Source organism: Mya arenaria, chromosome 10 (assembly GCF_026914265.1).
Source record: "Mya arenaria isolate MELC-2E11 chromosome 10, ASM2691426v1".
Classification (NCBI taxonomy): Eukaryota; Metazoa; Mollusca; class Bivalvia; order Myida; family Myidae; genus Mya; species Mya arenaria.
In genome coordinates this window covers 49,034,380-49,059,221 of record NC_069131.1, presented here as the reverse complement: position 1 = coordinate 49,059,221, position 24,842 = coordinate 49,034,380, and the positions used below count along the sequence as shown (strand labels likewise).

General features: G+C 35.5%; 1 protein-coding gene across 3 annotated transcripts in view; it reads right to left on the bottom strand.

The window, feature by feature from the left end:
* Positions 1–24,842, bottom strand: part of LOC128206879 (uncharacterized) — a 36,332-nt gene that overhangs the window by 5,797 nt on the left and 5,693 nt on the right. The window contains exon 1 of one of the 3 annotated variants that reach the window (XM_052909583.1): positions 919–1,714. The exons of the other annotated variants lie outside the window; for them this stretch is intronic. Coding sequence (XP_052765543.1) covers positions 919–995 — 77 coding nt within the window. The 5' untranslated portion in view covers positions 996–1,714. Of the gene's footprint in view, positions 1–918; positions 1,715–24,842 lie in introns of those variants that run through there. 3 annotated transcript variants of the gene reach the window in all.

Below are 24,842 nucleotides of genomic sequence, written 5' to 3'. Positions count from 1 at the left end.
TCTTTTTCTGATACATTGTTGCCTAATGGTTTTGGTTCCATATCGAATTGGGCATTCATCTCATGCAGACAACAACATGAAACGCAAGACAAAATTAGAATTTTTCAAGTAATACATGAATTTGAAAGCATCTTCCACAAGGTTTATTTAATATGTTATTTAAGGCGAATGTTTTATACCATTTATCAAATATGTGTGTATTGCCTTGATGATTGTATATTGTACTATCGATTTTTCATTCGTGAGCCATTTAAAAATATCAAAGTATTTGGGGTTTGTCTTTTTCGAAAGTTTCCAATTCGAAAACCATACAAGACCAGTCTCAATCTCGCTAGAATAAGTAATAGTGGAAGTTGATGGTTTATTTTGCATTGAGTTTTCCTTGTCCGAGAATTAAGGACAAAGAATTCAACATTTTGGCGTTAATATAAAGACCAGTGGACTTCTAATATAATTGAACCATCATTTTGTTTTGTTAATGCTGTTGTTTTTGCATTGATGTGTGACTCGTTTTAATATGTTGGTGGTGTCCCTTTTTCTGGGCGAAACGACACAATTTAAAAGTAGCGGGTCGCATATTCACCAAAAGGCGAGGCGAAAACCGAAATAACCATGTGACGCATAATCATACCGGCACTTGGCACAATTTCGCCACGTCACTTGGCACATTGTCGTACCGGCACTTGGCACATTTTCGTACCGGCACTTGGTGGATTTTAACCCATCCGTTTGGTTATATTTCAAACTGTTTAACGTAAAAAACAATACAATGTCTATAGACTCTAAGAGAGCTAACAATATTCATTATATATATTATTATGTATGGCTGAAGTTTGTAGTTAATCTGACGGTTAGTTAGCATAACTAGGGTATAATTCAGTCTTACAAAATAAGAAAATTAATTTCAAAAACATGTACCTCGACTGTTTACCAATCAATCGGAATTTGTAGTACAAATAGTTAAAGCGGGTCCGACGACCGCCGGCAACATCCATACCCGTCGAGAATGTGGCCAGGAAATATCCGAGACACTTAACAATTGATCACTTGAAACTTGACACAAACTGTTAACTTCTCGCTGTTAAATAATTGACGCATGTCATGTCTAAACAATTTTAACGGTGATAGACAAATATTTCTGTTTAATTCTGCGAACTCTTTAGTCTAACCTTGTAAAAGCACTTTTATTCAGACTCCAGTTTTACAGAAAACAGCACAATCCGTCCGCTATTTCAATAAATAAAAAAGATTCGTTACCATGAAATTTCACAATCGAAACTCGGTTATTTAAGATAGGACTCTAAACAGAACTAAAACAGGCTATTTCTATACTATAAACCACTTTTAAAGTGTTATAATAAAACAAGTTATTCCGATATGTCTTTTCTTACGCATTTTAGTACAATGAAGTGAACTGTGTTTTTAATGAAGCGGTCTTTCAAAGAAATATCACATACGACAAAACACAAGCAAGTTACCGCAGATTTAATTGTTTTATTGTTCTTTTTTATGTTAATTTCCTGAGCAAAACGTGAACAATGCAGTCAAAATGCCTACAGCTGAATCCAATGAACAGTGAAATAATCCTCGTTTGTTTTATCTCTGCTTGAGTTTCGTTAAAAGAATGATTTGTTGAAGATGTCAAATAAAATTAATACCAGCGTTGTGTTTGGTTAAAACATCATTAACTTAAACCCTGTCTCGCTAATTTGCGTTTCAGACTTTATTAGAAGCATTAATTTTCAAAACTGAAGAACGCAACTGACAGATCCAAATTTAATCTGAATAAAAACTCCTTCGATGTATCAATTTCGTTTAATCAATGGTTCTCCCAATTCATCTTTAAAGTTTTAAATCCGATTAGGATGTTTTAGATGTAATGAGTAGTTTACACTTAGTATTTAACACCATCTCTTTTTGACGTCTTAATGAAAAATGCAAAATTTGAATAGAGGCTTTTCAAACTGAATTTCAAACGCTTTTATGTGAAGTGATGTTATTAGCGAAGTAATGCTTTGATTTATAGATAAGGTGAATTGTGGAAAATCGAAGAGTTATTTACAGAAAATAATACAAAACTTCAATAGAAGTCTATAGATTTCCGATAAAATTAGCTTGAACATCATAAAAAACCTACAGCGAACTCGACTTAATCCGTTCGAGAATAGACGACATCGGAAATAGCCATGCAATGCTTTTGTTCATTTCAATAGAAAATATCAATTTGACATGATTAAATTTCATCGCTGCCTTTTCTGGCTATTTACAAAATCAATTGATTAGGTACAACCAATGAATTGAAGAGCAATTGAATTGCGTTTAACCTTCGTGGTTATTTTCAACGTGGGAAACTGTCTTTTAAATTAGACAAATTTGTGCTACTAAATTTCGAAACAATGAGAGTTGCATATATTTGTGTTTTATCCGTAGCTAGCAAGTTGCCTTTATTGTGATTGTTGTAAGGATAATGATAGCGGGTCCGACGTCCGTGGGGGACGTTCTTCTCCGTCGCGAATAGCTAAAGAAATATCAAGCGTTATTTAACATTTTTTTAATGTTTAAATGTCAAAGCTCCTGCCCAATTTATATAGGTATGATTAAATTGCCCTGCAAAAACCTCTTCGAGGAGAACGTTCCTAACAAGTTACTCTTAGTTTCACGTTTCTTTTTTTAAATCAACTTTTACAACAAAAGTACGTTTCCGATTTTTAGGATTTTGATATATGCTATTCGTTACTCTCCTACATTAAGAATAAATATTATAATAATAAGAAGAAGAAGAAGAAGAAGAAGAAGAAGAAGAAGAAGAAGAAGAAGAAGAAGGCCACATTGTAAATATGATGTTGTTATGGTTGAACATGTAATTATGTCATAATGTGTATATAACTTCTCTAAATAAAGATATTATTATTATTATTATTATTATTATTATTATTATTATTATAACAAGATGCTCTGAGATTCACACTTCTTTGAATTAATGGAGGACTGCCAATGCCAGGGTTTCCAACCCTACACAAGGACAGAATACGTTTCCGATTAAGTTTTATATTCGATACTGATGTTTATTAAGGATAAATAATACCCTAAAATATTTGTTTTTGCTTCTGCCTGTTTGTGCTATACAGTGTCACAGCCATAGCTGGTAAGAACTCAACGCAAAACCGGACATATTTATAACTGGGGATTTATTGAAATGCCATATCAATGATACACAACAGTTGTATGAAATATGTTTTTTTTCTTATCTGGCGAAAACAAATCACTACGATTATGTTTTCGAAACATATAATTGAAGAAAAAAGAGAACATTTGTTTTGTCAAATTATAACACACATTCTTTATGTTTGACCAAATGTAGTAGAGGTAAGTGTTATGTAGGCGGCTTATTTATGTATTATGCACTTGCTTTGTATATAGAATAATGTTTGTTTTTACAAATTATACATGTAATTACATTTGGAACATTCTGGAACATTGTTTATACCTTAAGAAAGTTATAGAATAGTATGGAAACTTCTGGAATGTTTGTTACTTATCAAGTACATTATAGAAGAAGATTATTCTAGAAAGATCTTTGACTATATATATAAGGTATAGCAGAGTTAGAGGGGGATCTCTGGTTATCTTTTGTGACATTCATTAATTTTTAAATACAGATTTACATTTGGATTATTCTTTCGGGAGTTTACTGTGTGGACTATTTAAATTATAAGTGCTCAAAAACATTCAGCTTTATTGACTTTAAAATTGGAAAAAGGACATAAACCAAGATTGGAATTATTTAAGCTATTTGGAAGTGTAAAACAGGTAATTAAATTGTTTTTCAACATTGTAACATTAACATAATAAATTTTGTAAAGTTTGTTGCTGGCTTTGTTTTTCTCGTCACGCCTGGCTCGTAACAGAATATTACAATAATAATAATTATAAGAAGAAGAAGAAGAAGAATAAGAAGATAATAATAATAATAATAATAATAATAATAATAATAATAATAATAATAATAATAACAATGAAAATAATAATATAAAAAAGTATTATTTCCAGTATACATATGTATATGTACGATAAAATTGCCCTTCAAAACTCTCGCCGGGGAAAATTCTTAGCTTTAAAATGATGCTCTGAGATTCAAACTTGTTTGGAATCAATGGAGGAATGTCAATGCCGTGGTTTCCAACTCTTCACAAGAACAGAATATGTTTCCGATTAAGTTTTATATTCGTTACTGATGTACATTAAGAATAAATATAACCTTAAAATGTTTGTTTTGTGCTTCTGCCTGTGTGTGCCCTAGCTGGTAAGAACTTGACGCAAAACCGGACATATTTATAACTGGGGATTTATCAAAATGCCATATCAATGATAAACAATAGTTGTATGAAATATGTTTTTTTTCTTATCTGGCGAAAACAAATCATTAGGACGAATATATTTTCGAAACATATCATAGAAGAAAAAAGAGAACATTTTTTTGTCAAATTATTACACACATTCTTTATGTTTGACCTAATTTAGTAAAGGTAAGTTTGATAAAAATGACGGAAAACCGAAAACAGGTCAATCTTCTATTTGACTAAATACTATCAAAGAATGCAATTGTAACTTTTTGTTGTTAAGGAAACGATTTTAACAAATGTGTGAGTGTTTTTATTTGTGTTGTTGTTGTTGGTGTTGGTGGTGTTGGTGGTGGTGGTGTTGGTGGTGGTGGTGGTTGTGGTGCAATGTTTTTTAAAATGTAAATTTATTTTAGCCCGTGTGAGCAAAAAAAAGAAATTATGTGTTTAAAGGATTAATATGTCATTTTGACGTATTTTAGTTAGTGTTATTTCTATCGAATTTAATACTTTAAATATTGAATTTCTAAATATTTGGGTTTTCTTATAATTGCATTGAAACGTGAAATCAACCACATTCGATGAACTATTGAATTATCTTTTTGTTAAATTTGTCTCAATTGCGTTAAGGAAACAAAGGTCTATTGAAGATGTCAAATTAAATTGATTCAAGAGTGCGTTTTTTTATTAAAACATGGCAAAAAATAAGGGTTGTTTTAAGGGCGAAAATAAAAAGGCGAGTAAAAAACGTTTAGTCATTATATACGTTTATTTGAGGTCATTTATGCAAAGCAGTTAACTGGTGTGCCAAGAAATGAAAACGCATGAAAACGATCAATACATTGAACAGCCTAGTCATGAACAACTCGGTCGGTTTCAAAAATGTGGTTACTTTGGACATAAATAAAAGGATCCGCATCTGCATAAAATCCAACCGCGGAGTTTGTGCTATAAACATTTCGAAACGAATACTTTAATATGTTACAGTTATAACAGGTATAATATTATAAAAAAAAGTATTTGTTTACACACTAACAGGTTATGTCTTGATAACAGGTAGAATATGCTTCGATGTGCTCATTTCAAATTATTGAGTAAAAATGTTTATCACTCACGCGCGTATCAGTGGGTATGTTTGTTATTGAATTTACGTTTTCCTGGTTTACATGCAAAATCCTCTACTGTATACCCTTCATCTGTGAAATTGTTTCGCAAATTCTCATACAGAAAAAGCAATATAAATTTTCAATACAAAAAAAAACAAAACAAAAAAACTACGATCAAAATTAATTCTTTAATTGAGTATTGGTTCTTAAAGAAGTCTAACCAACAATTGTATAAAAGAATTACTAGTATTTTCAACATCGTACGCCATTGGCTAAATGACGTCGTGCTAATCCCATCGGCAGCCAATTGTATCAACAATGGTAAATAATTACCTCGGTAAGTAAAACCACCGGTAAATTCCGTGGTAATATTACCATGGCGGTAAATATGTTGTATAAAAGAAATTACCAAAGCGGTCAATTTACCAGGATAAATTTTACCAAAATGTCCCATAATGCAATAGAGTGACGTCATTTTCCCGCACAGCTGTCAGATTGGAGGTATCATTTTTATTAAAAAATGAATACAACATTCCATTTTTATAAAAAAAAAATCTAGAAGGCAGGTTTAATGACAAAATTCGTTAAATCGGTCCAACAAGTTACATGGTTAATATTCAACAAAACAGTACACAGTATTTAAACAGTACAAAGTTTTTATAAGCTACTCCTGTGGCTGGTCACTAGAACACATGCAACATTTCAAGGGGAAGGTTTATTCTGAATTCAGGGGTGTTACTCTTTACTTCATACAAAACGGTCAACGAATACCGCAGGAAAATGCGAACATTATTGCAATGATATGCAAGTCATAATGACACAATGTATCTGAATAATTTAAAAACAGAAATTAACTGAAAAGAAATTATACTTGCTTACATGCACAAAATACAAAAAAATAGCTTTGAATAAAATTGAATGGCATCGTCCGTATTTTCTCACGCTGAATTTATAGTCAGTTTCAACTTGTCATAGAAATGATGCACTGAGTTTCATAAAACTGATTCTCATTTAAGTGATCAATAATTCATATCTTTAATCTAATATTTACCATTGTTTCAGTATTCCATTTATTTGTTAATTAAAGCTGGGGGTTTATTGTTATATTTTTAACTTAATTATTGCTGAAATTAAGAATATATGTAAGCAAACACCATTGATTCTTTAAATGTCAATACAGACACATATAATAAGTGTACTTGATTTTATATGTCATTTCTTGAAGAATTCCATTTATTAAATGCTGCATGCAACCACTTTGCAAATTCATAAGATTATTAAACTACATGCGACATTTGTAAAATATATCAGTTATTTTTATTATTAATGACCAAATGATCTTGAGAATCTTTTTCTTTTATCTTGTTTGTAACATATATGTGGATGGGAATGCGATTTTGATCATTGTGGCGCTAACGTGAATAACGAGAAAAAGCGAGAATAAAATCGCGCACTCTTTTCCCCTTGATTTTTCATGGTATTTTCGAGCTTAAAACTTAGTTATTTGTTGTCAACATAAAAAAACACGTCAATTTCAGCAATAAACCCTCTGCAACACTATTCGTTGACATTTAGTTGATCATTACCTTTTAATGTGTGTTTAATTTACCATAAGAGTTGGTCAGCTGTTCGGCTTTTGGACTTTGGAAACTACGTTTGTATGACGGTAAGGTGCAAACATTTCTGGTCGATAATGTGAGGCATTTTTTAAATAAAAACAGTATTATTTTATTTTTTTGAAACGAAAGAACATTGATCAGAATATGCTTGATCGTGAAATGGTTGTTTATAACCGATATTTGTTCACATTCTGACAAACAGCGCAGTAACCGAAACACCGTTTCCCGGATTATCACGAGGAACATCCGGTGTTAAACTTCAACGTTTCGTGGTTTAAATTGTGGAATTACAAGTGGTAAGTACAAATAAAATGTTATTTAATCATTAATGATTATTTTTAATCAGTATAACACAATCTACAAGCTTGATAATGACCGCCAAGGTTAAATGTTAAACGTTGTCACAGGCCTCGACGGTACCTTATGAAAAAGAATATATTCAAAATGATCATCCAGATTTTGCAAATGAACAACTTTAACTTGACAATCTTTATTATAAATGAATTTGTGCAGTCTTCTCAAAGTCAAAATATAAAAGATTCAGATGAAAGGTCAATTTTATGTTTGATAAATAATGATGATTTTGATTGTAAAATGAACAAGAGTCTGATAGTGGACATGATGTTTCTGAGACTAATTTCAACAATGATTTATTACTTTGTAAAATGATTATGATGGTACTCTGAGACCTGAAGATGTCAAGAAGATTCAAAATATAAACAAACTGCAGTGTGCATACTACTATCATTTGAATGTTACTGAATAACGGTTCGGATCACCTGTTTTCATAAAGTAAAATACTATTTGATTTTTTATATTTGCTATCATTATTGTCTGTGAAGGTGCTGAACCATGTAGCCAAGATGTGCACTACCACTACTCATGGGATTTTGCCCAGCAAGTCCACTATCCACATCATGCCAACAAGTTGGGCCGATATATTTCGCCACCCCACAGAAGTGTAGTGTGTTTGGCATGTATGCCTAAGGTTCAGGTATGTTTTTATGGTAAGATGTCATTCTGAATTGAACATGGAGTAACAGAATAAGACAGATCTTATACAATAATGATATGTACCTGTAAAAATTGTCTTTCCAAGTCAGAATTAATTTTTTAGGTTAGATTTTTTATGTTGTCAGCTTTGTATTCCTGTTCAAAAACTTTTACCTTGGCCATACTTAGAAATCCTTTTAAAAGATTCAACGTAAACAAGTTAAACACTCTTGATCTTAGCTTGGATTTTAAAAATGAATTTTAATTAGAAATAAAGATCTGTAAAAGTAATACAGCTATCTGTTAGTGTCATTTTGTGTTGTCTACATTATCTTCTTGCTGACTATTTCAGTACAATTTTATTATTATTTGTGAAATCAATTAAAAGGGCTATACACCATATGATGAAATAGCGGAAAAAAAAGAAAATTGTCGAAAACTGACATAGACTTGGTATCAATGAGTACAATGCATTGAAACTAACTACATGTAACTGAAGTACCACATAGTTTACAATTATATATTTGCAGTTTTTTCGTGTTTTACCATTAAAAAAGATTACTAGGTATGTATACCTAGTAGAATTCATTTGTATGCGTGATTGGCTTGTCGATGTCGATCTGATATTACCAAGTTAGGTATATAGCTTAGATATTCCAAAGGTTTAGAGTAAGCCTTCGTAGCACAGTAGATACAACATTGGACTGCAATTTTGGCTAATCCGGATCGAACATTTACATTTTGGTATTTTTTTTACAATTATGATATCAAAGAGTAAACATTTTATTAAATAATTGTCCTGAGATTTTTTACAGAAAAAACTGTTTTTTGGTGCCAATCTGGTGTATAGTCCATTTAACAATAGTTAACATTTATTTGTACAGGAAAGTAGACATTTTATCTGGTGGACGAGGCCGAATTGCCGGGGAAAGGAAGTGACAGTGTCGTGAGCCTGGCCCACCACTACTTTCAGCACTATGGTGTCGGTGAAAAACATGCTGAGGTATTTAGTGCTTCACCCATTTAAATTATCTATAGAATTTTGAATGGATTAAAGGTTCTAACAGCTTATGCAAACTTTATCCTTATTGCTGAGAAGAGATTATGAGAATCAATAGTGAATATAAAAGATGATGAAACTTAACATATATTACACCATGAAACACATTCTTACTCAGATTTTTTTTTCCATTTCACATTCGATGATTGATAACGATTGGATATTTGGATTCAACCATGGCTTATGAAATGTGTCCATCAATATAACATTGCTTTCTTCATGTACTGCATAAAGCTTTATGAACAAAACAATGACGTCATTACTCCTTGCGTGTTATACAATATTAACGTCAACGTCATAATGCTATGCAACTTCTAATTCGCCTAAAAATGAATAAGTAACGTTCGTTGCAAAAACAATAACATTTTATGACAAGTTATTTGTCCAAAATAAAATCTCTGACTGACCTGTGGTAAATAGATTTCCGCCGCTGAAGAGCATTTGGTTTTATACTCATGACGTATAATTACAAATTTATTTAATCAGAATGTATATATGCAATTTCTTTATTTACATACTGTCTGCGAAGTATAAAGAAAAACATGTATCAATTTTGACTCCGAGAAGGCAATAATATCATAATACTTAACATTATCGTTTGATATTCCGAATCTTTTAAAAACTACGTTTGAATTTCAATGTTGTTCACTTTTGGTTAGCGTATGTGGCAGATGTTACAATGCGTGACATTTTGAGGGTTGACATTATTAAAGGTCATAGTAAATGTGTTACAAATAAAATGACTTTATTCCAAAGAAATGACGTTAACTATAAGTCAAGATGTTTGAGTCTTTATGATGTTTATCTCACAATAGAAAAACTGGTAGTCTAAATATTAAAGGGACTCACCTACGTTTTGACATTTCTTTTTATTTTTTTTGTCTTGGAACGAGCCAATTTATGTGGAAATGTATGGACACCAGTCATATGACACTGCTGACAAAAAAAGGATCGCATTTCCTTTACTGCTACTGCTACTGGTACTGCTACTACTGCTGCTACTGATGCTACTGCTGCTGCTGCTACTACTACTAACACCACCACCACTTTAAGACTCAATCAAAGGATACCATCAATCTTCTAATCGCTTACCTATCACCAAAATAGATGTGTTTTCGAACGATAACCGCAGTGTAATAATCATAATTTATAAACATGGGTTTCCTCCCTTTGGTGGTTTAAAAGTTTCATTGAACTCGCAGTTATAATAAATAAAAATATAGTATTTCAGCTTGTTAATGTTATGTTGAACCCATCTATATTATTATTTGATGGGAGGTCATCGGAACAATTACATCTTATACCAAATTAGGAATTCATCTGCAAAAAATGTTACCCACAAAAACAGTTGTAGCTATTTATATTAACAATAAGCCTAATTTGGGCATAATAAATGGTCTACAATATTACAGAATAAGAAAAATTGAAGAAATTTAATAAATATTTGCTCTTTTAAGTATATATAAAACACAATTTCTTTAAACAAATAGTCAAATGGTACACATGAACACTAGCAAAGGAACCCGACATGGGTGAACTTAGGTGGCTGCTGGCCCCACACCCTTTTGTTATCATTTGAAAGGTGTTTGTGTGCAAAACGACTTTTACCGAAATGTATATATTAAGAATTACGTGTTTTGGCCATCAAAGATTACAGAAAATGTCATTTTAGTTATGACAACTAAAACTCGCAATCTCGCTCAAATGCCCTACGAATTTTGTTAAATGATTTTTGGACTGTTAACGCTCAGGATCAGTGCGTATCGACAGTTCGATTGCCTAAAATGATTCCAGGGGTACCCGGCAGGCATCATTTTATACATTTATCAGAGCGTGGTATGGGTGGCGTAAACAATGGAAATGCGGATGTGTCAATTTCTTCTTCTTTGTGATGATTTTTTGTACTTTGCATGCCAGTTTGTGTTTCATTAGCTAAAAGAGGAAACGTTTCTTTCCGTTTAAAATAGTAGTCTAATTATGACAGTTCATGTTAGTGAAATATAATTTGTCTAAATTTGCCGTAGACGTACGAACAATTTAGTTTACGCACGGTCAAGTAAAATAATCGGATTGATTGACCGTCACGAGTATGGGCTAGTAAGAATGTTAACCCTTAACTACTTTCATGTCGTAGTATTTGGATCGAGGCCCCAAATTCCCATCCGTTGCTTCTGTGTCAAATAGAGGTGCACCCTTATCTTAATTCATGTCGTAGTATTTGGATCGTGGTATCCAATACCCATATGTTGCTTGTATGTTAAATAAAGGATCATCCTTATCCTGATTCATGTCGTAGTATTTGGATCGTGGTATCCAATACCCATATGTTGCTTGTATGTTAAATAAAGGATCATCCTTATCCTGATTCATGTCGTAGTATTTGGATCGTGGCCTTCAATACCCATCCGTTACTTGAATGTCAAATAGAGGTGCTGTCTTAAGTAGATTCATGTCGTAGTATTTGGATCGTGGTCGCCAATACCCATCCGTTACTTGAATGTCAAATAGAGGTGCTGTCTTAAGTAGATTCATGTCGTAGTATTTGGATCGTGGTCGCCAATACCCATCCGTTACTTGTATGTCAAATAGAGGTGCTGTCTTAAGCAGATTCATGTCGTAATATTTGGATCGTGGTCGCCAATACCCATCCGTTACTTGTATGTCAAATAGAGTTGCATTCTTAACTAGATTCATGTCGTAGTATTTGGATCGTGGTCGCCAATACCCATCCGTTACTTGTATGTCAAATAGAGGTGCTGTCTTAAGTAGATTCATGTCGTAATATTTGGTTCGTGGTCGCCAATACCCATCCGTTACTTGTATGTCAAATAGAGGTGCTGTCTTAAGTAGATTCATGTCGTAGTATTTGGATCGTGGTCGCCAATACCCATCCGTTACTTGTATGTCAAATAGAGGTGCTGTCTTAAGTAGATTCATGTCGTAATATTTGGATCGTGGTCGCCAATACCCATCCGTTACTTGAATGTCAAATAGAGGTGCTGTCTTAAGTAGATCCATGTCGTAGTATTTGGATCGTGGTCGCCAATACCCATCCGTTACTTGAATGTCAAATAGAGGTGCTGTCTTAAGTAGATTCATGTCGTAATATTTGGATCGTGGTCGCCAATACCCATCCGTTACTTGTATGTCAAATAGAGGTGCTGTCTTAAGTAGATTCATGTCGTAATATTTGGATCGTGGTCGCCAATACCCATCCGTTACTTGAATGTCAAATAGAGGTGCTGTCTTAAGTAGATTCATGTCGTAATATTTGGATCGTGGTCGCCAATACCCATCGTTACTTGAATGTCAAATAGAGGTGCTGTCTTAAGTAGATTCATGTCGTAATATTTGGATCGTGGTCGCCAATACCCATCCGTTACTTGTATGTCAAATAGAGGTGCTGTCTTAAGTAGATTCATGTCGTAATATTTGGATCGTGGTCGCCAATACCCATCCGTTACTTGTATGTCAAATAGAGGTGCTGTCTTAAGTAGATTCATGTCGTAGTATTTGGATCGTGGTCGCCAATACCCATCCGTTACTTGTATGTCAAATTGAGGTGCTGTCTTAAGTAGATTCATGTCGTAGTATTTGGATCGTGGCCTCCAATACCCATCCGTTACTTGTATGTCAAATAGAGGTGCTGTCTTAAGTAGATTCATGTCGTAGTATTTGGATCGTTTTCGCCAATACCCATCCGTTACTTGAATGTCAAATAGAGGTGCTGTCTTAAGTAGATTCATGTCGTAGTATTTGGATCGTGGCCTCCAATACCCATCCGTTACTTGTATGTCAAATAGAGTTGCATCCTTAACTAAATTCATGTCGTAGTATTTGGATCGTGGCCTCCAATACCCATCCGTTACTTGTATGTCAAATAGAGTTGCATCCTTAACTAAATTCATGTCGTAGTATTTGGATCGTGGCCTCCAATACCCATCCGTTACTTGTATGTCAAATAGAGGTGCACCCTTAACTAAATTCATATCATAGTATTTGGATCGTGGACTCCACAATACCCATCTGTTGCTTTTATGTCTAATAGAGGTGTATCCTTAACTAAATGCATGTCGGTGTATTTGGATCATGGTCTCCAATACCCATTCCGTTGATTGTATGTCAAATAGAAGTGCATATTTAACTACATTCATGGCGAAAGTTTTGATCAAAGGACCCAAATATATATCCGTTACTTCTTTGTCAAATACAGGTGCATCTTTAGCTACATTTATGACATAAGTGGTGATAGATCTGCAACACCCATCCGTTACTTCTTTGTCAAATACAGGTGCATCTTTAGCTACATTTATGACATAAGTGGTGATAGATCTTCAACACCCATCCGTTACTTCTTTGTCAAATACAGGTGCATCTTTAGCTACATTTATGACATAAGTGGTGATAGATCTGCAACACCCATCCGTTACTTCTTTGTCAAATACAGGTGCATCTTTAGCTACATTTATGACATAAGTGGTGATAGATCTTCAACACCCATCCGTTACTTCTTTGTCAAATACAGGTGCATCTTAGCTACATTTATGACATAAGTGGTGATAGATCTTCAACACCCATCCGTTACTTCTTTGTCAAATACAGGTGCATCTTAGCTACATTTATGACATAAGTGGTGATAGATCTTCAACACCCATCCGTTACTTCTATGTCAAATACAGGTGCATCTTAGCTACATTTATGACATAAGTGGTGATAGATCTTCAACACCCATCCGTTACTTCTTTGTCAAATACAGGTGCATCTTAGCTACATTTATGACATAAGTTGTGATAGATCTTCAACACCCATCCTTTACTTCTTTGTCAAATACAGGTGCATCTTAGCTACATTTATGACATAAGTGGTGATAGATCTTCAACACCCATCCGTTACTTCTATGTCAAATACAGGTGCATCTTTAGCTACATTTATGACATAAGTGGTGATAGATCTTCAACACCCATCCGTTACTTCTTTGTCAAATACAGGTGCATCTTAGCTACATTTATGACATAAGTGGTGATAGATCTTCAACACCCATCCGTTACTTCTATGTCAAATACAGGTGCATCTTAGCTACATTTATGACATAAGTGGTGATAGATCTTCAACACCCATCCGTTACTTCTATGTCAAATACAGGTGCATCTTAGCTACATTTATGACATAAGTGGTGATAGATCTTCAACACCCATCCGTTACTTCTTTGTCAAATACAGGTGCATCTTAGCTACATTTATGACATAAGTGGTGATAGATCTTCAACACCCATCCGTTACTTCTATGTCAAATACAGGTGCATCTTAGCTACATTTATGACATAAGTGGTGATATATCTGCAACACCCATCCGTTACTTCTATGTCAAATACAGGTGCATCTTTAGCTACATTTATGACATAAGTGGTGATAGATCTTCAACACCCATCCGTTACTTCTATGTCAAATAGAGGTGCTGTCTTAGCTACATATATGACATAAGTGGTGATAGATCTTCAACACCCATCCGTTACTTCTATGTCAAATACAGGTGCATCTTAGCTACATTTATGACATAAGTGGTGACAGATCTGCAACACCCATCCGTTACTTCTATGTCAAATACAGGTGCATCTTGAGCTACATTTATGACATAAGTGGTGATATATCTGCAACACCCATTCGTTACTTCTATGTCAAATACCGGTGCCTTTTAGCTACATTTCTGACATAAGCGGTGATAGATCTGCAACACCCATCCGTTACTTTTATGTCAAATAGAGGTGCATCTTGAGCTACATTTATGACATAATTGGTGATAGATCTGCAACACCCATCCGTTACTTCTATATCAAATACAGGTCCATCTTAGCTACATTTATGACATAAGTGGTGATAGATCTTCAACACCCATCCGTTACTTCTATGTCAAATACAGGTGCATCTTAGCTACATTTATGACATAAGTGGTGATAGATCTTCAACACCCATCCGTTACTTCTATGTCAAATACAGGTGCATCTTAGCTACATTTATGACATAAGTGGTGATAGATCTTCAACACCCATCCGTTACTTTTATGTCAAATACAGGTGCATCTTAGCTACATTTATGACATAAGTGGTGACAGATCTGCAACACCCATCCGTTACTTCTATGTCAAATACAGGTGCATCTTGAGCTATATTTATGACATAAGTGGTGATATATCTGCAACACCCATTCGTTACTTCTATGTCAAATACCGGTGCCTTTTAGCTACATTTCTGACATAAGCGGTGATAGATCTGCAACACCCATCCGTTACTTTTATGTCAAATAGAGGTGCATCTTGAGCTACATTTATGACATAGGTGGTGATAGATCTGCAACACCCATCCGTTACTTCTATATCAAATACAGGTGCATCTTAGCTACATTTATGACATAAGTGGTGATAGATCTGCAACACCCATCCGTTACTTTTATGTCAAATAGAGGTGTATCTTAGCTACATTTATGACATAAGTGGTGATAGATCTGCAACACCAATCCGTTACTTTTATGTCAAATAGAGGTGCATCTTTAGCTACATTTATGACATAAGTGGTGTTAGATCTGCAACACCCATCCGTTACTTCTATGTCAAATACAGGTGCATCTTCAGCTACATTTATGACATAAGTGGTGATAGATCTGCAACACCCATCCGTTACTTCTATGTCAAATACAGGTGCATCTTAGCTACATTTATGACATAAGTGGTGATAGATCTGCAACACCCATCCGTTACTTCTATGTCAAATACAGGTGCATCTTAGCTACATTTATGACATAAGTGGTGATAGATCTGCAACACCCATCCGTTACTTCTATGTCAAATACAGGTGAATCTTAGCTACATTTATGACATAAGTGGTGATAGATCTGCAACACCCATCCGTTACTTCTATGTCAAATACAGGTGCATCTTGAGCTACATTTATGACATAAGTAGTGATAGATCTGCAACACCCATCCGTTACTTCTATGTCAAATACAGGTGCATCTTAGCTACATTTATGACATAAGTAGTGATAGATCTGCAACACCCATCCGTTACTTCTATGTCAAATACAGGTGCATCTTGAGCTACATTTATGACATAAGTGGTGATAGATCTTCAACACCCATCCGTTACTTCTATGTCAAATACAGGTGCATCTTAGCTACATTTATGACATAAGTAGTGATAGATCTGCAACACCCATCCGTTACTTCTATGTCAAATACAGGTGCATCTTAGCTACATTTATGACATAAGTGGTGTTAGATCTGCAACACCCATCCGTTACTTCTATGTCAAATACAGGTGCACCTTAGCTACATTTATGACATAAGTAGTGATAGATCTGCAACACCCATCCGTTACTTCTATGTCAGATACAGGTGCATCTTGAGCTACATTTATGACATAAGTGGTGTTAGATCTGCAACACCCATCCGTTACTTCTATGTCAAATACAGGTGCATCTTGAGCTACATTTATGACATAAGTGGTGTTAGATCTGCAACACCCATCCGTTACTTCTATGTCAAATACAGGTGCATCTTAGCTACATTTATGACATAAGTGGTGATAGATCTGCAACACCCATCCGTTACTTCTATGTCAAATACAGGTGCATCTTGAGCTACATTTATGACATAAGTAGTGATAGATCTGCAACACCCATCCGTTACTTCTATGTCAAATACAGGTGCATCTTAGCTACATTTATGACATAAGTGGTGATAGATCTTCAACACCCATCCGTTACTTCTTTGTCAAATACAGGTGCATCTTAGCTACATTTATGACATAAGTGGTGATAGATCTTCAACACCCATCCGTTACTTCTATGTCAAATACAGGTGCATCTTGAGCTACATTTATGACATAAGTGGTGATATATCTGCAACACCCATCCGTTACTTCTATGTCAAATACAGGTGCATCTTGAGCTACATTTATGACATAAGTGGTGTTAGATCTGCAACACCCATCCGTTACTTCTATGTCAAATAGAGGTGCATCTTGAGCTGCATTTATGACATAATTGGTGATAGATCTGCAACACCCATCCGTTACTTCTATATCAAATACAGGTGCATCTTAGCTACATTTATGACATAAGTGGTGATAGATCTTCAACACCCATCCGTTACTTCTATGTCAAATACAGGTGCATCTTAGCTACATTTATGACATAAGCGGTGATAGATCTTCAACACCCATCCGTTACTTCTATGTCAAATACAGGTGCATCTTAGCTACATTTATGACATAAGTGGTGATAGATCTTCAACACCCATCCGTTACTTTTATGTCAAATACAGGTGCATCTTAGCTACATTTATGACATAAGTGGTGACAGATCTGCAACACCCATCCGTTACTTCTATGTCAAATACAGGTGCATCTTGAGCTACATTTATGACATAAGTGGTGATATATCTGCAACACCCATTCGTTACTTCTATGTCAAATACCGCTGCCTTTTAGCTACATTTCTGACATAAGCGGTGATAGATCTGCAACACCCATCCGTTACTTTTATGTCAAATAGAGGTGCATCTTGAGCTACATTTATGACATAAGTGGTGATAGATCTGCAACACCCATCCGTTACTTCTATATCAAATACAGGTGCATCTTAGCTACATTTATGACATAAGTGGTGATAGATCTGCAACACCCATCCGTTACTTTTATGTCAAATAGAGGTGCATCTTAGCTACATTTATGACATAAGTGGTGATAGATCTGCAACACCCATCCGTTACTTTTATGTCAAATAGAGGTGCATCTTTAGCTACATTTATGACATAAGTGGTGTTAGATCTGCAACACCCATCCGTTACTTCTATGTCAAATACAGGTGCATCTTGAGCTACATTTATGACATAAGTGGTGATAGATCTGCAACACCCATCCGTTACTTTTATGTCAAATACAGGTGCATCTTTAGCTACATTTATGACATAAGTGGTGTTTGATCTGCAACACCCATCCGTTACTTCTATGTCAAATACAGGTGCATCTTGAGCTACATTTATGACATAAGTGGTGATAGATCTGCAACACCCATCCGTTACTTCTATGTCAAATACAGGTGCATCTTAGCTACATTTATGACATAAGTGGTGATAGATCTGCAACACCCATCCGTTACTTCTATGTCAAATACAGGTGCATCTTAGCTACATTTATGACATAAGTGGTGATAGATCTGCAACACCCATCCGTTACTTCTATGTCAAATACAGGTGCATCTTAGCTACATTTATGACATAATTGGTGATAGATCTGCAACACCCATCCGTTACTTCTATGTCAAATACAGGTGCATCTTAGCTACATTTATGACATAAGTGGTGATAGATCTTCAACACCCATCCGTTACTTCTTTGTCAAATACAGGTGCATCTTAGCTACATTTATGACATAAGTGGTGATAGATCTTCAACACCCATCCGTTACTTCTATGTCAAATACAGGTGCATCTTAGCTACATTTATGACATAAGTGGTGATATATCTGCAACACCCATCCGTTACTTCTTTGTCAAATACAGGTGCATCTTAGCTACATTTATGACATAAGTGGTGATAGATCTTCAACACCCATCCGTTACTTCTATGTCAAATACAGGTGCATCTTAGCTACATTTATGACATAAGTGGTGATATATCTGCAACACCCATCCGTTACTTCTATGTCAAATACAGGTGCATCTTTAGCTACATTTATGACATAAGTGGTGATAGATCTTCAACACCCATCCGTTACTTCTATGTCAAATACAGGTGCATCTTAGCTACATTTATGACATAATTGGTGATAGATCTGCAACACCCATCCGTTACTTCTATGTCAAATACAGGTGCATCTTAGCTACATTTATGACATAAGTGGTGATAGATCTTCAACACCCATCCGTTACTTCTTTGTCAAATACAGGTGCATCTTAGCTACATTTATGACATAAGTGGTGATAGATCTTCAACACCCATCCGTTACTTCTATGTCAAATACAGGTGCATCTTAGCTACATTTATGACATAAGTGGTGATATATCTGCAACACCCATCCGTTACTTCTTTGTCAAATACAGGTGCATCTTAGCTACATTTATGACATAAGTGGTGATAGATCTTCAACACCCATCCGTTACTTCTATGTCAAATACAGGTGCATCTTAGCTACATTTATGACATAAGTGGTGATATATCTGCAACACCCATCCGTTACTTCTATGTCAAATACAGGTGCATCTTTAGCTACATTTATGACATAAGTGGTGATAGATCTTCAACACCCATCCGTTACTTCTATGTCAAATACAGGTGCATCTTAGCTACATTTATGACATAAGTGGTGATAGATCTTCAACACCCATCCGTTACTTTTATGTCAAATAGAGGTGCATCTTTAGCTACATTTATGACATAAGTGGTGTTAGATCTGCAACACCCATCCGTTACTTCTTTGTCAAATACAGGTGCATCTTAGCTACATTTATGACATAAGTGGTGATAGATCTTCAACACCCATCCGTTACTTCTATGTCAAATACAGGTGCATCTTAGCTACATTTATGACATAAGTGGTGATAGATCTTCAACACCCATCCGTTACTTCTATGTCAAATACAGGTGCATCTTAGCTACATTTATGACATAAGTGGTGATAGATCTTCAACACCCATCCGTTACTTCTTTGTCAAATACAGGTGCATCTTAGCTACATTTATGACATAAGTGGTGATAGATCTTCAACACCCATCCGTTACTTCTATGTCAAATACAGGTGCATCTTAGCTACATTTATGACATAAGTGGTGATATATCTGCAACACCCATCCGTTACTTCTATGTCAAATACAGGTGCATCTTTAGCTACATTTATGACATAAGTGGTGATAGATCTTCAACACCCATCCGTTACTTCTATGTCAAATAGAGGTGCTGTCTTAGCTACATATATGACATAAGTGGTGATAGATCTTCAACACCCATCCGTTACTTCTATGTCAAATACAGGTGCATCTTAGCTACATTTATGACATAAGTGGTGACAGATCTGCAACACCCATCCGTTACTTCTATGTCAAATACAGGTGCATCTTGAGCTACATTTATGACATAAGTGGTGATATATCTGCAACACCCATTCGTTACTTCTATGTCAAATACCGGTGCCTTTTAGCTACATTTCTGACATAAGCGGTGATAGATCTGCAACACCCATCCGTTACTTTTATGTCAAATAGAGGTGCATCTTGAGCTACATTTATGACATAATTGGTGATAGATCTGCAACACCCATCCGTTACTTCTATATCAAATACAGGTCCATCTTAGCTACATTTATGACATAAGTGGTGATAGATCTTCAACACCCATCCGTTACTTCTATGTCAAATACAGGTGCATCTTAGCTACATTTATGACATAAGTGGTGATAGATCTTCAACACCCATCCGTTACTTCTATGTCAAATACAGGTGCATCTTAGCTACATTTATGACATAAGTGGTGATAGATCTTCAACACCCATCCGTTACTTTTATGTCAAATACAGGTGCATCTTAGCTACATTTATGACATAAGTGGTGACAGATCTGCAACACCCATCCGTTACTTCTATGTCAAATACAGGTGCATCTTGAGCTATATTTATGACATAAGTGGTGATATATCTGCAACACCCATTCGTTACTTCTATGTCAAATACCGGTGCCTTTTAGCTACATTTCTGACATAAGCGGTGATAGATCTGCAACACCCATCCGTTACTTTTATGTCAAATAGAGGTGCATCTTGAGCTACATTTATGACATAGGTGGTGATAGATCTGCAACACCCATCCGTTACTTCTATATCAAATACAGGTGCATCTTAGCTACATTTATGACATAAGTGGTGATAGATCTGCAACACCCATCCGTTACTTTTATGTCAAATAGAGGTGCATCTTAGCTACATTTATGACATAAGTGGTGATAGATCTGCAACACCAATCCGTTACTTTTATGTCAAATAGAGGTGCATCTTTAGCTACATTTATGACATAAGTGGTGTTAGATCTGCAACACCCATCCGTTACTTCTATGTCAAATACAGGTGCATCTTCAGCTACATTTATGACATAAGTGGTGATAGATCTGCAACACCCATCCGTTACTTCTATGTCAAATACAGGTGCATCTTAGCTACATTTATGACATAAGTGGTGATAGATCTGCAACACCCATCCGTTACTTCTATGTCAAATACAGGTGCATCTTAGCTACATTTATGACATAAGTGGTGATAGATCTGCAACACCCATCCGTTACTTCTATGTCAAATACAGGTGAATCTTAGCTACATTTATGACATAAGTGGTGATAGATCTGCAACACCCATCCGTTACTTCTATGTCAAATACAGGTGCATCTTGAGCTACATTTATGACATAAGTAGTGATAGATCTGCAACACCCATCCGTTACTTCTATGTCAAATACAGGTGCATCTTAGCTACATTTATGACATAAGTAGTGATAGATCTGCAACACCCATCCGTTACTTCTATGTCAAATACAGGTGCATCTTGAGCTACATTTATGACATAAGTGGTGATAGATCTTCAACACCCATCCGTTACTTCTATGTCAAATACAGGTGCATCTTAGCTACATTTATGACATAAGTAGTGATAGATCTGCAACACCCATCCGTTACTTCTATGTCAAATACAGGTGCATCTTAGCTACATTTATGACATAAGTGGTGTTAGATCTGCAACACCCATCCGTTACTTCTGTGTCAAATACAGGTGCACCTTAGCTACATTTATGACATAAGTGGTGATAGATCTGCAACACCCATCCGTTACTTCTATGTCAAATACAGGTGCATCTTGAGCTACATTTATGACATAAGTGGTGTTAGATCTGCAACACCCATCCGTTACTTCTATGTCAAATACAGGTGCATCTTGAGCTACATTTATGACATAAGTGGTGTTAGATCTGCAACACCCATCCGTTACTTCTATGTCAAATACAGGTGCATCTTAGCTACATTTATGACATAAGTGGTGATAGATCTGCAACACCCATCCGTTACTTCTATGTCAAATACAGGTGCATCTTGAGCTACATTTATGACATAAGTAGTGATAGATCTGCAACACCCATCCGTTACTTCTATGTCAAATACAGGTGCATCTTAGCTACATTTATGACATAAGTGGTGATAGATCTTCAACACCCATCCGTTACTTCTTTGTCAAATACAGGTGCATCTTAGCTACATTTATGACATAAGTGGTGATAGATCTTCAACACCCATCCGTTACTTCTATGTCAAATACAGGTGCATCTTGAGCTACATTTATGACATAAGTGGTGATATATCTGCAACACCCATCCGTTACTTCTATGTCAAATACAGGTGCATCTTGAGCTACATTTATGACATAAGTGGTGTTAGATCTGCAACACCCATCCGTTACTTCTATGTCAAATAGAGGTGCATCTTGAGCTGCATTTATGACATAATTGGTGATAGATCTGCAACACCCATCCGTTACTTCTATATCAAATACAGGTGCATCTTAGCTACATTTATGACATAAGTGGTGATAGATCTTCAACACCCATCCGTTACTTCTATGTCAAATACAGGTGCATCTTAGCTACATTTATGACATAAGCGGTGATAGATCTTCAACACCCATCCGTTACTTCTATGTCAAATACAGGTGCATCTTAGCTACATTTATGACATAAGTGGTGATAGATCTTCAACACCCATCCGTTACTTTTATGTCAAATACAGGTGCATCTTAGCTACATTTATGACATAAGTGGTGACAGATCTGCAACACCCATCCGTTACTTCTATGTCAAATACAGGTGCATCTTGAGCTACATTTATGACATAAGTGGTGATATATCTGCAACACCCATTCGTTACTTCTATGTCAAATACCGCTGCCTTTTAGCTACATTTCTGACATAAGCGGTGATAGATCTGCAACACCCATCCGTTACTTTTATGTCAAATAGAGGTGCATCTTGAGCTACATTTATGACATAAGTGGTGATAGATCTGCAACACCCATCCGTTACTTCTATATCAAATACAGGTGCATCTTAGCTACATTTATGACATAAGTGGTGATAGATCTGCAACACCCATCCGTTACTTTTATGTCAAATAGAGGTGCATCTTAGCTACATTTATGACATAAGTGGTGATAGATCTGCAACACCCATCCGTTACTTTTATGTCAAATAGAGGTGCATCTTTAGCTACATTTATGACATAAGTGGTGTTAGATCTGCAACACCCATCCGTTACTTCTATGTCAAATACAGGTGCATCTTGAGCTACATTTATGACATAAGTGGTGATAGATCTGCAACACCCATCCGTTACTTTTATGTCAAATACAGGTGCATCTTTAGCTACATTTATGACATAAGTGGTGTTTGATCTGCAACACCCATCCGTTACTTCTATGTCAAATACAGGTGCATCTTGAGCTACATTTATGACATAAGTGGTGATAGATCTGCAACACCCATCCGTTACTTCTATATCAAATACAGGTGCATCTTAGCTACATTTATGACATAAGTGGTGATAGATCTTCAACACCCATCCGTTACTTCTATGTCAAATACAGGTGCATCTTAGCTACATTTATGACATAAGTGGTGATAGATCTGCAACACCCATCCGTTACTTCTATGTCAAATACAGGTGCATCTTAGCTACATTTATGACATAATTGGTGATAGATCTGCAACACCCATCCGTTACTTCTATGTCAAATACAGGTGCATCTTAGCTACATTTATGACATAAGTGGTGATAGATCTTCAACACCCATCCGTTACTTCTTTGTCAAATACAGGTGCATCTTAGCTACATTTATGACATAAGTGGTGATAGATCTTCAACACCCATCCGTTACTTCTATGTCAAATACAGGTGCATCTTAGCTACATTTATGACATAAGTGGTGATATATCTGCAACACCCATCCGTTACTTCTTTGTCAAATACAGGTGCATCTTAGCTACATTTATGACATAAGTGGTGATAGATCTTCAACACCCATCCGTTACTTCTATGTCAAATACAGGTGCATCTTAGCTACATTTATGACATAAGTGGTGATATATCTGCAACACCCATCCGTTACTTCTATGTCAAATACAGGTGCATCTTTAGCTACATTTATGACATAAGTGGTGATAGATCTTCAACACCCATCCGTTACTTCTATGTCAAATACAGGTGCATCTTAGCTACATTTATGACATAATTGGTGATAGATCTGCAACACCCATCCGTTACTTCTATGTCAAATACAGGTGCATCTTAGCTACATTTATGACATAAGTGGTGATAGATCTTCAACACCCATCCGTTACTTCTTTGTCAAATACAGGTGCATCTTAGCTACATTTATGACATAAGTGGTGATAGATCTTCAACACCCATCCGTTACTTCTATGTCAAATACAGGTGCATCTTAGCTACATTTATGACATAAGTGGTGATATATCTGCAACACCCATCCGTTACTTCTTTGTCAAATACAGGTGCATCTTAGCTACATTTATGACATAAGTGGTGATAGATCTTCAACACCCATCCGTTACTTCTATGTCAAATACAGGTGCATCTTAGCTACATTTATGACATAAGTGGTGATATATCTGCAACACCCATCCGTTACTT